The 12359-nt window shown below is 42.1% G+C and overlaps 1 protein-coding gene across 1 annotated transcript in view; it reads right to left on the bottom strand.

The window, feature by feature from the left end:
- LOC145342901 (neuronal acetylcholine receptor subunit beta-4-like) overlaps positions 1–12359 on the bottom strand; it is a 46180-nt gene that overhangs the window by 17225 nt on the left and 16596 nt on the right. Inside the window, exons 2-3 of the mRNA XM_080188479.1 lie at positions 10773–10918; positions 3917–3961 (exon numbers count right to left, since the gene is read on the bottom strand). Coding sequence (XP_080044605.1) covers positions 3917–3961; positions 10773–10918 — 191 coding nt within the window. The remainder of the gene's footprint in view (positions 1–3916; positions 3962–10772; positions 10919–12359) is intronic.

Raw genomic sequence — 12359 nt, 5'->3', positions numbered from 1 at the left:
GTCAATGTATACCAATACTAGAACTGTACACAGTATTCCAAGTGTAGCCTTACCAATGTCTTGTATAACATCAACAAGGTGTCCCAACCGTGTATTCAATGATTTGACCAAGGCCAAATGCCTTCTTCACCGTTCTGTCCATGTGTGACTCCACGTTCAATGAGCTATGAATGTATACCCCTTGACTTCTTTGCTCTATAATTCTCCCCAACGCCCTATCATTAACTGAGTAAGTCCTACCCTGGTTTGATCCACCAAAATGCATCACCTAGCATTTATCTAAATCAAACTCCATCTGCCATTCATCAGCCTACTAGCTCAAATGATCAAGATCCCGTTGCAATCCTAGGTAACCTTCTTCACTGTGTCATTCTTCACATTGTGCCACCAATCCTTTTGTCATCTGCTAACCATGCCTCCTAAATTCTCATCCAAATCATTAAAGGATTAATATCTGGACCCAGCACTGATCCTTGAGGCGTGCTGCAAGACCTCCAGATTGAAAGCAACACTTGTCAGCCACCCTCTGCATTATGTCATCAAGCCAATTTTATATCCAATTGGCTACCTCATCCTTGATACTGTGAAGTTTAATCTTATGCAACAACCTACCATGCGGTACCATGTCAAAGACCTTGCTAAAGTCCATGTAGACAATGTCAACTGCACTCCCTTATCTCCCTGTATGGTTACCCCTTCAAAAAACTCAGTCAAATTTGTGAGACATCAGGTCTCAGGTGTTTGATGGGGATGTTGGAGGGGTGGGTGTTTGTCCCGTGAAGGGGTGGCGGTGGGGTGGGGGGACAGTACTATAGTTACCTTGGTGTTTTAAACTCTTCAATTATTTTCTATTACTGTAAGACATTCATTCAAAGTCCACAATTTACATCATACTTTCAGATGATTGCAATTGCACAATGGAAATTTCAACTTCATGGGCAATTGGCGGGATATCCTTACCTGGGGATTCCCAGGGATGGCGGGGGTGCCCAAGCACATCTTTGGGGTTCAGTCCAGTTACAACGCCCCGAACCCTCGAAGCCAAATAATCTTTCTCAAACATTTGAGAAAACCTATAATGAACTTGGGGGTTTTTCTAATGCATGTTAAACTTAATCTTGCACAATGAAATTCTGATTCACATTGTTCCTATTTGCTTGTTTCTCCCTAAGCCTTCATTTGCAAGTAAGCCTGCCACAAAATCTTATTTTGTTTGCTTATCTGTGGATAAATAATTAAATAGGATTAAACTGATTTCATTAAATAATGAAGGGCTAAAAGTCAACATTGTTATTTCCCTATTGCCTCGATCATCTCTTTTCTAATTTATCCAAATCTTGAAGTTAACTTAAGTCAATTTACTCCACATTTAAATATTGACCTTCTACAAGATGGAATGAATGACTAAAGTTTTTTGTCATTAACGTGCAGAATGATAAATTACTTGTCACATTTTCTAAATGTGGAATAACTGCAGGTGGAGTAAGTCACTTATTTAATTTGATTTATTCTCGTCACATATATTGGTACACAGTAAGAATTATTGTTTCTTGCGCACTATACAGACAAAGCATGCCATTCATAGAGTATATAATGGACAAGGAAAGGAGAGGGTGCAGAATATAGTGTTACAGTCATAGCTATGGTGTCGAGAAAGATCAACTTAATATAAGGTAGGTCAATGCTCCCTTGCAAAATTTTGAGAAACTGTGTGTCTTTTGGGTGAAGGTTTTACAATAGAAGAATCCCTACAGTGCAGAAAGAGGCCATTCAGCCCATTGAGTGTGCACCATTAACAATTCTACCCAGGCCCTATCCCTGTAACCCCACATATTTACCCTGCTAATCCCTCTAACCTATGCATCCAGAGACACTAAGGGACAATTTACCATGGCCAATTCACCTAACCTGTACATCTTTGGACTGTGGGAGGAAGCTGGAGGACTGGAGGAAACCCACACAGGTATGGGGAGAACTTGCAAACTTTACAGTGACCCAAGCTGGGAATCGATTTTATTTGCATGTATTCCTTTCCTTTCTCCTCATGTCCCAACTTTCTGCATGTAGAGCCATCACAACTACCTATACATTTTGTAACAGGTACAAATACTTTAAGCTCTTGGCTTTACAGAGTATCAGGAACAGCTCCAACTACCAGTTGACTCTGACTCAAGTGATTGCTATTTAGTACTCTTTCATAACAGGGAGTTCTGAGTAATACTGCTGTTTTGTCTATATACAGCAGTCTCTGTTGTTACTGCAGCAGCATAATTGATCTTAATGGCCACAATGTTTATTTTAATCCTGACTAATGCAAGATTATTATTTTAGTGTTTTCCCCTGGGGTTTTTCAGAGTGGAGCTTGATTAGATTGATTGACAAGTCATGTGACTGGGCAGAGCTGGGCTTACACAGACAAATAAAGCCCAATTCGCTGCTTGGGATGTGTAGAGAGAGATCATTTTCTCTACGTTTCTTTGTCTCTCTAGATTTTGAGACGGGGATCTGTCAGGAAATTGGTGCCTTTCTCTGAGGGTCTGTTGGTTGGGAGTAGATCTTTCTCTGGAGGATGTTGTATGAGAGTCAGAAGCCAGACGTTTTTCTGTATTTGTCTAGAGGGATTAAAAGGCTGGAAATGGAAGATATTTATTCAATGCTGTATCTTGGAGGGATTTATGTCTATGAAGATACAGCTTGCATTGGAACTTTAGAGATAACTAGTTGTTAAGAATTATATCTTCTCACAATTATGTATTTCCAGTTGATAAAAGTTATGATAAATCTTTTTGTTATATTTTAAATGTTGTTAAAAATAAAGTTTGTTTTAGTAAAAGCTTCCCAGTGGGCCAATTGAATCATACCTGGAGCAAAATACATTATGCCAAAATCGGAAAAAGTTAGCTTCTAGGCTAACTTCAGAATATACAGTGGATCTGGTCTCCAACAATAGAGGTGGCTGTTATTGGAAAGGAACGTTAAGCATCGCCTTTTACATTGCTTTGTAAAGTTGATGGGCCAAAGAGCCTCTTCTGCACTTTGTGATTCTACGATTGTTAGTCAGTGTTGACGGCTCTGTATTCTGAATCATTTTTTAAGCTGGCTTCCTCACATCAACTTTTTACCTTATAGCGGACATAACATTCTTTGAAGATATTTTTGCATAACAATATAGAAAACAGTAAGTGTTATTTCTTTCTCAGCTCATTAATGAGAAACCATATTCAGAATACATGTTCAACAACATTTAATAATATATTTAACAACATTCGGCACGTCCAGTATGACTTTCACCGATTTCTGCAGATGCACCATAAAAAGCATCATTTTCAGTTGTATCACAGCTTGGTATGGCTCTTTCTCTGACTAAGACCACAAGAACCTAAAAGGGTTGCGATCGTAGCCCAGTCCATAACACCAGCCACTCATCCACCCACTCCGTCTACACTTCCCACTGCCTTGCAAAAGCAGCCAGCCTAACCAAGGACCTCACACACCCAGGACATACTCTCTCCTGCATTTTTCTGTCAGGAAAAAGATACTAAGGTCTGAGATCACTCAAAAACAGCTTCTCCTCTGCTGCCATCAGACTTTTGAAGGGACCTATCTTATATTAAGTTGATCTTTCTCTACACCCTAGCTATAACACTACATTCTGCACCCTCTCCTTGCCTTCCCTATGAACAGTATGCTTTGCCTGCATGCAAGAAATAATATTTTTCACTGTATGCTAATACATGTGACAATAATAAATCAAATCAGCACTCCTTTTCAGAACTAAAATGCTTGATACAATTCAATAAACTTGATATGATTGCACCAGGATGAACATGAAGTACATATTCAAGTTACGGAGTGTATTATGGTCCTAAAGTTTTACATCTTTTGATTTAGTGTACTGTGAATAACTCATACAAACCTGTGTAAGCCATGCATTTGTGGTCATTATCTGTTCCCTCTCATTCTGGGGAAAAAAGAAATCACATCTTAAATTATTCCAAGTCACATACATGAGGACAAGTTCACCACATTAGCAAAATTTAATGATCCGACCAAAGTGAAAATATCAACAACATTAATTAAACAAATTAGCAGATCGTGATCATTTAAAGTGCCTCATCAGGGAAAAAAAGGTGCTGGGTACGGAGTTTCTGCTTGAGTTCACTGTTGCTTTTGCTGCAATTTGCTAATCTCAGCATAACCAAGCAATAAATTGTGGAAATTTTAGCACAAAATTGTGCTCAGCATCAAGAGTGTTTCTGTGATCATTTGCATTCAGTTTAAAAGCATCACGCTCAAGGCAGGCCCTGTCCAAAAGGCTCATCACACCCCCCCAGGGCGAATCAATTATCATAGGAATTTAATGCAAACTTTGCTCAGTTGAAGTATGTGCTAAAATTAGGAGGAGGTTAAACCTCGAGGGCTGAGAGTGAGGCCATGCTTACACTATGGTGAACTATAGCCATGGGGAATGATGATGTTACAGCACCAGTTATTGGCAATGGAACTGGTATGTGGAAGACTGGTTTTACTCAAGATAATTCCCCTCAGTTTGTTCAATTCCCCGCAGTTTGAATCTCAGTCCTAAAGACGTGCTGGTTAGGGGCATTGGCCATGTTAAATTCTGAAACCAAAAGAGAAAATGCTGGAAAATCTCAGCAGGTCTGGCAGCATCCGTAAGGAGAGAAAAGAGCTGATGTTTCAAGTCCACATAACCCTTTGTCAAAGATCATCTGAACTCGAAACGTCAGCTCTTTTCTCTCTTTATAGATGCTGCTAGAATTGCTGAGATTTTTCAGCGTTTTCTCTTCTGGTTTCAGATTCCAGCATAATTTGCTTTTATTCTAAATTCTGCCTCAGTATACCCAAACAAGTGCCGGAGCGTGGCGACCAGGGGATTTTCACAGTAACTTCATTGCAGTGTTAACGTAAGCCTAACTGTGATGCTAATAATAAATAGATAACAAATAAACCAAGCTCATCTTGTCTTTTCATTCCACTATTGGCTGTATAAGCCACCAGGGTGTGAGGAACAGAAAGGTGGCAAGTTTACCGACACACCCATCCCCGAATCCAGGGGCAGGCGAGGCTCGGAGAACAGCATTCTTTGTTGGCCTTGGGTGCAATCGTATGAACCTCAGGCAGACGTGCCTGTAAAATTCTGTCCAAAGATAGTTACATTGGTGACGAAGCCCAGAGCAGAAGAAGTAGCCTGACTCTGGGGTACCTCATTGAGCCGGGAATTGTCACCAGCTGGGTCACAGAGACAAATAGTCACATCATACTTTCTCGAGTTGGCTCAAAGAAACCCCCTGAGCACCAACAGAGGGAAAAAAAATGACACGGATCATATTTGAAACCTTCAGTATCTCAGCCTAGACTGTTGCCATTCAGTTTAAGCTTACTTTTTAGTATCACATGTAGGCTCACGTTAACACTGCAATGAAGTTACGGTGAAAATTCCCTAGCTGCCACACTCCAGCGCCTGTTCAGGTAAGAATTTAGCATGGTCAATGTGCCTAATTGGCATATCTTTCAGACTGTGGAAGGAAACCGGAGAACCTGGAGGAAACTCGCGCAAGCATGGGGTGAACATGCAGACTCTGCACTGGCAGTGACCAAAGCCAGGAATCAAACCCTGGCTGTGCTGTGAAGCAGCAGTGCCACCATACTGCCCTATCAGATTGTGCCATCTATGTGTGTCTCTGGTCGAACCATTCCTGATGGAATTGGGTGATAGTGTCACCTACACGATGCCCATCCACTGTGCCTGCCCTTTCTGAAGCTACATTTGGCTGGTTGTGATCTGACAGACTAATTCCTGAAGATTTTGACAGGAAATGGCTCCTCTTTCCTCCCCACAGTTGAGAGAAAAATTGTCAGTGACATCAGGAGGAAGCTCCTCCATGGATAGCCACTGCTGGTTCCTCCTCCTCATTGGGAAAGGGCTATGAGCGAACAGCCTCTTGGGCGGCAAATCATCACCGGCAATTCAGAGGCCCTTTTCCAACCATCTTTCTCAGGTGTGGAATCCTGTGGTACGAATGAAACCACTTTCACCTCCAAAAGAAAGGGCAAGATATATATCAGGAAGGACCTATACCCAACACTGTCCTATCTGGTGGTACTATTATTTATGCTGGTATTGCAGACTATATGCAGAAGGAGATCAGAAGCTCTGGCTACAGACACGAAAATCAGGATTCTGCCCCACTTCAGTATAAACACACAGCTTCCAACCTAGCTTCTTATCTGTGGCTTCAACATGTGCACAGTTTTGGATACATATTGCGCAGGGCTCACTGATTGCATCTAAAGTGAAAATCCTTATTCCTAATTTTGTTTCTTTCTTGAATGTCTAATTTCTCTCTGATTTGACATATATTCCCCAATCTCATTTACACACAGCAGAGCCACTCTGTCAAAAAATTACAATTTTGTTCTGGAGTATTTAGCTTATGAGGCCAATATCTTGCATGGTTGAGGGGTACTAAATCACCAGTTCACAAGCTGGCATGAACTGGAACCACCTTTCACCTCAGTGTTAATGACTCTGTAGGCTAAATTTTACCACCCTGGCCACCACGAGAATCGGAGCAGGCAAGGGACGGACAATGGAAAGGTGCAGGATTTTATGGTTTCAAGATGAACAAGGCTGTAATATACTGCCCTGTGTCTAAGTGACGGAGAAGGAATCACCTAGATTACAAGTAAAGAGCCGTGAACAATATAGAACTGGGATATCACCCACTAAAGCACAATGAGAGGAAGATCGATTGTCAGAGTAAGTGATGGCAGGGATGAAGAGATCAGTTGAACATGGTATCCAACTGACAGAGAGACTGGGGCAAAAGATGGAGCAAAGTTGGCATGGTGATGCAAATATATGACAATAAAGCAGACCTGGTCATCATTCATAGACAGAGGCATCAAGGGCAGTCATTTTAACCCTCCTTGGGTAGATAGTTAAAGTTAAAAATATGGTAATCTGACCTAAATCTGCCCACGGGTCAGAGGACGGTCACTCTGCACTGAGGAAGAGGCCTCGCTATTAAAATATTTTAAGAAGGTGGCACAGTGGTTAGCACTGCTGCTTCACAGAGCCAGGGGCCCAGGTTCAATTCCGGCCTTGGGTCACTGTCTGTGTGGAGTTCGCACATTCTCCCTGTGTTTGTGTGGGTTTCCTCCGGTTGCTCTGGTTTCCTCCCACAGTCCAAAGATATGCAGATTAAGTTGATTGGCCATAGTAAATTGACCCTAATGTCAGGGAGATTAGCAGGGTATATGTGTGGGATTATGGGAATAGGGCCTGGGTGGGATTTGTGGTCCGTACAGACTCGATGGGCTGAATGGCATCCTACTATATGTGAGGATTCTATGATTCTGAGGACTCATGCCCCCGTTTAAACATCACCAAACAATGAAGGCAGACGCGAAGTATTGGGTGGAAGAGGGAAGTGTCTCTACGGTGCTGCTTGTGGACCAGGAGGAGAAAGTCCAGCCCAGCAAGCGAAATTGTAGAAGCACCAACAACACATCCCACTCTCGTGCCCACCCATTCTTTCCAATCTATCTAACCTTCATCCCCAACCAGGTCTGACTGACCATCACCCACCATCTACCAACTCCTAGTCACCAGCTAGTCCCCACCTGATTGAAACCCACTCATCGAAACCAGATCCTTTGCTGGTACTAGATGGGTAATTACTGTCCTGAGTTAGAGAGCTCCTTATCTGACTGCCAGCCGTACTTTCAATCTATCACTTGGTCGGTGTAACTTTCAAATTGACTCCCTACAATGCCTACAGTGCAGAAAGAGTCCATTCGGCCCATCAAATCCACACCGACCACAATCCCAGGCCTAACCCTGTTGTCCCACATATTTATCCTGCTAGTCCCCCTGACACTAACTGGCAATTTAGCATGGCCAATTACCTTGACCCACACATCTTTGAACTGTGGGGGAAACCGGAGCACCTGGAGGAAACCCACGCAGACAAATGGAGAATGTGCAAACTCCACACAGGCAGGAATCGAACACGGGTCCCTGGTGCTGTGAGGCAGCAGTGCTAACCACTGTGCCACCATGCTACCCCAAATTGTAGAACTGTCAGCAATTCCTCAGCAGGCTGTGGCTCCCCCCACCTTCACTTCTTTCCTCATTCACTGTGCAGGAGATTGATAGTGTGTATAAAAGGGAGAGAGAGAGAAAGAGACAGTGGCTGGGAAGGCACAAGTTGAAATGCAGAGTCTGCTCTCCACGTCACCTGTCCTTTCCTACATAGTATCCTATTTCACCACCCATGTTAAAAGTTGATTGACAGACTTACTGCCTTGTTCTATGCTGCACATACGTTGAAGTCACTTTGCTCAAGACAACATTAGGAACAAATGTGTGAACAAACAGATTATGTAAAACATTCCTCTCTCTGTTGAGTGAACAAAGGCATAAACAGCAATGTGCAGAATCAGCATATTGTTTCCAAACTGCGCTATATTCAAACTATAGCGCAGTTTGAATCTCAGTGAAGTCAGAGACTGACAACTTGTGTGGACTGTAATGGTAATGAGCAAAGTGGAAATGTTACTAACTGCCTTGCACCTACAGAGAGGTCACTGCACATTTGTCAGGGGCTGGGCTGTTATTTATTTTACCTGACGGCCATGAAAAGAAAAATCTCAAGGAAGAGGTGATGTGTATATAAAACGCAAAAGAGTAGCTAAGGTAAAGATTGGTCCTTCAGAGGATGAGTAGGTAAATGAAGAAGTGGCTAAGGCATTGAGCAAGTGTTTTGTGTCGGTCTTCACAGTGGAAGACACAAATAATATGCCAAAAATTGATGACAAGAAGGCTATGGCAGGTGAGGACCTAGGAACGATCATTATCACTAAAGAGGTAGTGTTGGGCAAGCTAACGGGGCTAATAGTAGACAAGTCTCCTAGCTTTGATGGAATGCATCACAGTGTGCTAAAAGAAATGGCAGAGGAAATAGCAAATGCACTAATGATAATTTACCAAATTTTGCTGGACTCTGGGGTGGTTCCCACAGATTGGAAAACACCAAATGTGACGCCCTGTTTAAAGAAGGAGGTAGACAAAAGGCAGATAACTATTGACTGGTTAGCTTAACTTCAATAGTAGAGAAAATGTTTTAATCTATCATCAAGGAAGAAATAGCGAGACATGTGAATATAAACTGTCCCACTGGAAAGACACAGCATAGGTTCATGAAAGTCAGGTCATGTCTAATTATTTTACTGGAACTACAAGTCCTTAATGATTTTACCCACCTCAATTAAATGGTTCCTCAGCCTCCTCTAGTGTAAACAAATCAAGTTCAGTCTATCCAATCTTTGCTCGAGATTCCTCATGCTAAACAACATTTTCTTAAATCTTCTAATAACTTGTGATGTGATGACCAGAGCTGCATACAGTATTTGAGCTGCAGTCAAGCTAGTATTTCTATAAACTCTCTGCTTGCATTCTCTAGGACTTGGGTAAATAAAGGAAAGCTTGTCTAATGCCTTCTTAACCATCTTTTCTACCTGTCAGCTACCTTCAACAAACTGTGGACATGTACTACAAGGTCCCTCTGTTCCTCTACAATTTTGAGAATACTATTTTGAGAAAACTATAATATAGTATGTAAAATACTACATACCACTGCATACTCCCTTGCTTTGTTTGTCCTCTACAAATGTATCACCTTGCACTTCGCTGGATTAAATTCCATTTACCATTTTCCCACCAGTTCATTGATGGCTTCCTAAAGTCCACAGCTTTCTTCATCACTATCAAACAGGTGGCCAAGTTTTATGTTACCTGCAAACCTCTTAATTATTATTCCTCCTACAATTAAGTGTAAAACATTTATATATCCCATGAAAGTAAGGGAGCCAGTACTGAGCCCTGTAGAACGCTACTGGAAATAGCCTTCCAGTCATATAAATATCTTTGACCATAACAGTCTACTTCCTATCGGTGGGCCAATATTGGACCCAACTTGCACTAATTTACATTCAAGTGGCTGTTTCCAGCCTATTTTTGCCAAATCACATCGCCGCTTGATTAAACTGATCTTTGTACAAGTAAGAACTCCCAGGCTGTGATTTTCTGGCCCCATCACAGTGGGACCTGCAGTTAGAGATTTGGTGGCCCAGCCAAAAATCCATTGACTGTCGACGGGATTGGACGATCCTGGTGGTAAAAATTCCTGCCCCTACTCTTGGTCTATCCTTATCCTGTCTCATAACCGCTCTAAATTTAACTTCATTATAATCACTGCTACTAAAACACTCTCCCCAATACTCCTTCAACCTGCTCAGCTTCATTCCCAAAAACAAAATGTAGAACTGTTCTTGCTGAGTTTTCTACATTTTGGCTAAAAATGAGATCACTTTGCAATTTTTTCAAAACTCCAGAGAATACAGATGCCTATTCCACTTATCCTCTCCTGTAAGGATAACCCTGTCATTCCCAGGAATCAATCGTATTGTAGACACGTAAAGTAAGTATTTGGTAAGGTGAGTAAAAGTATACACGGTATTGAAGCTGTGGTTTCACCAAAGCAGAATGTAACTGCAGTAAGGTTTTCTTACTCTCATATATTACACTCCTTGCAATAAAGACAAATATACCATTTTCACTGAAGCAATTAGTGCAATTGGTACATGAGTATGGGTTTGCTTCAGCGAACATCACAGCAATCTGCTTGATCAATGTTAGATTTTGCAGTACATTCTTACATAATTCTGTTAAAGCAGTATGTACTCACCACACTTATTAGTTGTGACAGGGACACCTTTATTGCAATGGTCACTATCTCACTGCTGTTCTTCGCCGGTCTGATGAGTTTATTGTACCGGTCTGCATGTAAAAGATAGTTAGCGAGCCTCTCTTCCGCATTCGGTGGTAGGGCACCTGTAAGGGTAAGGAAAAATTAACTTCTGATTACACTTTAACAAGGTTTATTGTTTAGTTGTTCTTTTTTAAATGTTGATTAGGGTGCAGGATTTCAAGATTAGAATCATAGATTCCCCACAGTGCAGAAGGACGCCATTTAGCCAATTGAGTCTGCACCAACTCTCTAATAAAAATATTTTACCCAGGCCCTCTCCTCAATTCTATACCTGTAACCCCACACATTTACCCCACTAACCCATCTAATCTACACATCGTGGAATACTAAGGGGCAAGTTAGCAGGCACAATCCACCTAACCAGCACACCTTTGGACAGTGGGTGGAAACCAAAACATCCAGAGGACACCCACACAGGCACACAGAATGTGCAAACCCCACACAGTCACACAAGGCTAGAATCGAACCTGGGTCCCTGGAGCTGTGAGGCAGCAGTGCTAATGATTGTGCTAGTGTGCTGCCCGTAAGCTCTTCCAGTTTCAATATTTTCATTCTTGATACAGCTGCCACAGGGTAACCACAATCTCAGAAGGCACCCTAACTTTCCCACACAGTTTGCTCACTCCCAGGAATGCTCAATAAGACCCTTGAGGTACAAGCATTCTATTTTTCACACTAATTATTACGGCTAATCTCAGTGAGACTGCCAGTATGCTATGGGGCTCTGCACACTGCTGGCCAAGTTAAAGGCCCTCAAACTTGCTGCATGCAAAATCTTTGCAGAGATCAACAACCATTATCTTTTCAGACGTCACAGGCAACAGCAAGTGCACTGACTCATGGCACTGCCTATTCTTCCAACCATGTTGCATTCAGGAAGATAGAGCAAAAGTTTCTTTTCGCTTTGTGTAAAGATAAGCAGAACACACAATTTCACTGTGCCGAATAGGACAAACTATTCTTCTGGGGGGCCCGTCTTCAATTTGGAGTAGATTTTTGGAATTACCATTAATTCAGAGGCTGTGTATTTCGGTTTTTGGTGTTCTCCTACCCGAATCAGAACAAAAAACAAAGAACAGTCCAGTCCAGGAACAGGCCCTTCAGCCCTCCATGCCTGCCTTAACTAAAACTGTATGCACTTGTAGAGTCAGCATCCTTCCATTCCCATCCTATTCATGTATTCATCGAGATGCTCCTTAAATGCCACTATTGTACCTGCTCCCCATCACCTTCACGGGCAGTGCGCTCCAGACATTCACAACTCACTGTGTAAAAAAAATTTGCCGTGAACATCTCCTTTAAACTTTCCCCCATGTTCTTTAAACTTATGTCCCCGAGTACTTGACTTTTCTACCCTGGGAAAGAGCACCTAACTATCTACTCTGCCCATGCCATTCATAATCTTGTAAACATCTATCAGGTCGCCCCACAACCTCAGTCATTCCAGTGAGAACACATTGGATTTATCCATCTTCTCCTCATAGCCAGTACCTTCCAGACAAG

This window comes from Carcharhinus amblyrhynchos, chromosome 5 (assembly GCF_965287045.1).
Source record: "Carcharhinus amblyrhynchos chromosome 5, sCarAmb.v2.hapA, whole genome shotgun sequence".
Lineage (NCBI taxonomy): Eukaryota > Metazoa > Chordata > Chondrichthyes > Carcharhiniformes > Carcharhinidae > Carcharhinus > Carcharhinus amblyrhynchos.
Note: the sequence above shows the minus strand (reverse complement) of the source record. Positions and strands in the feature narration are given on the sequence as shown.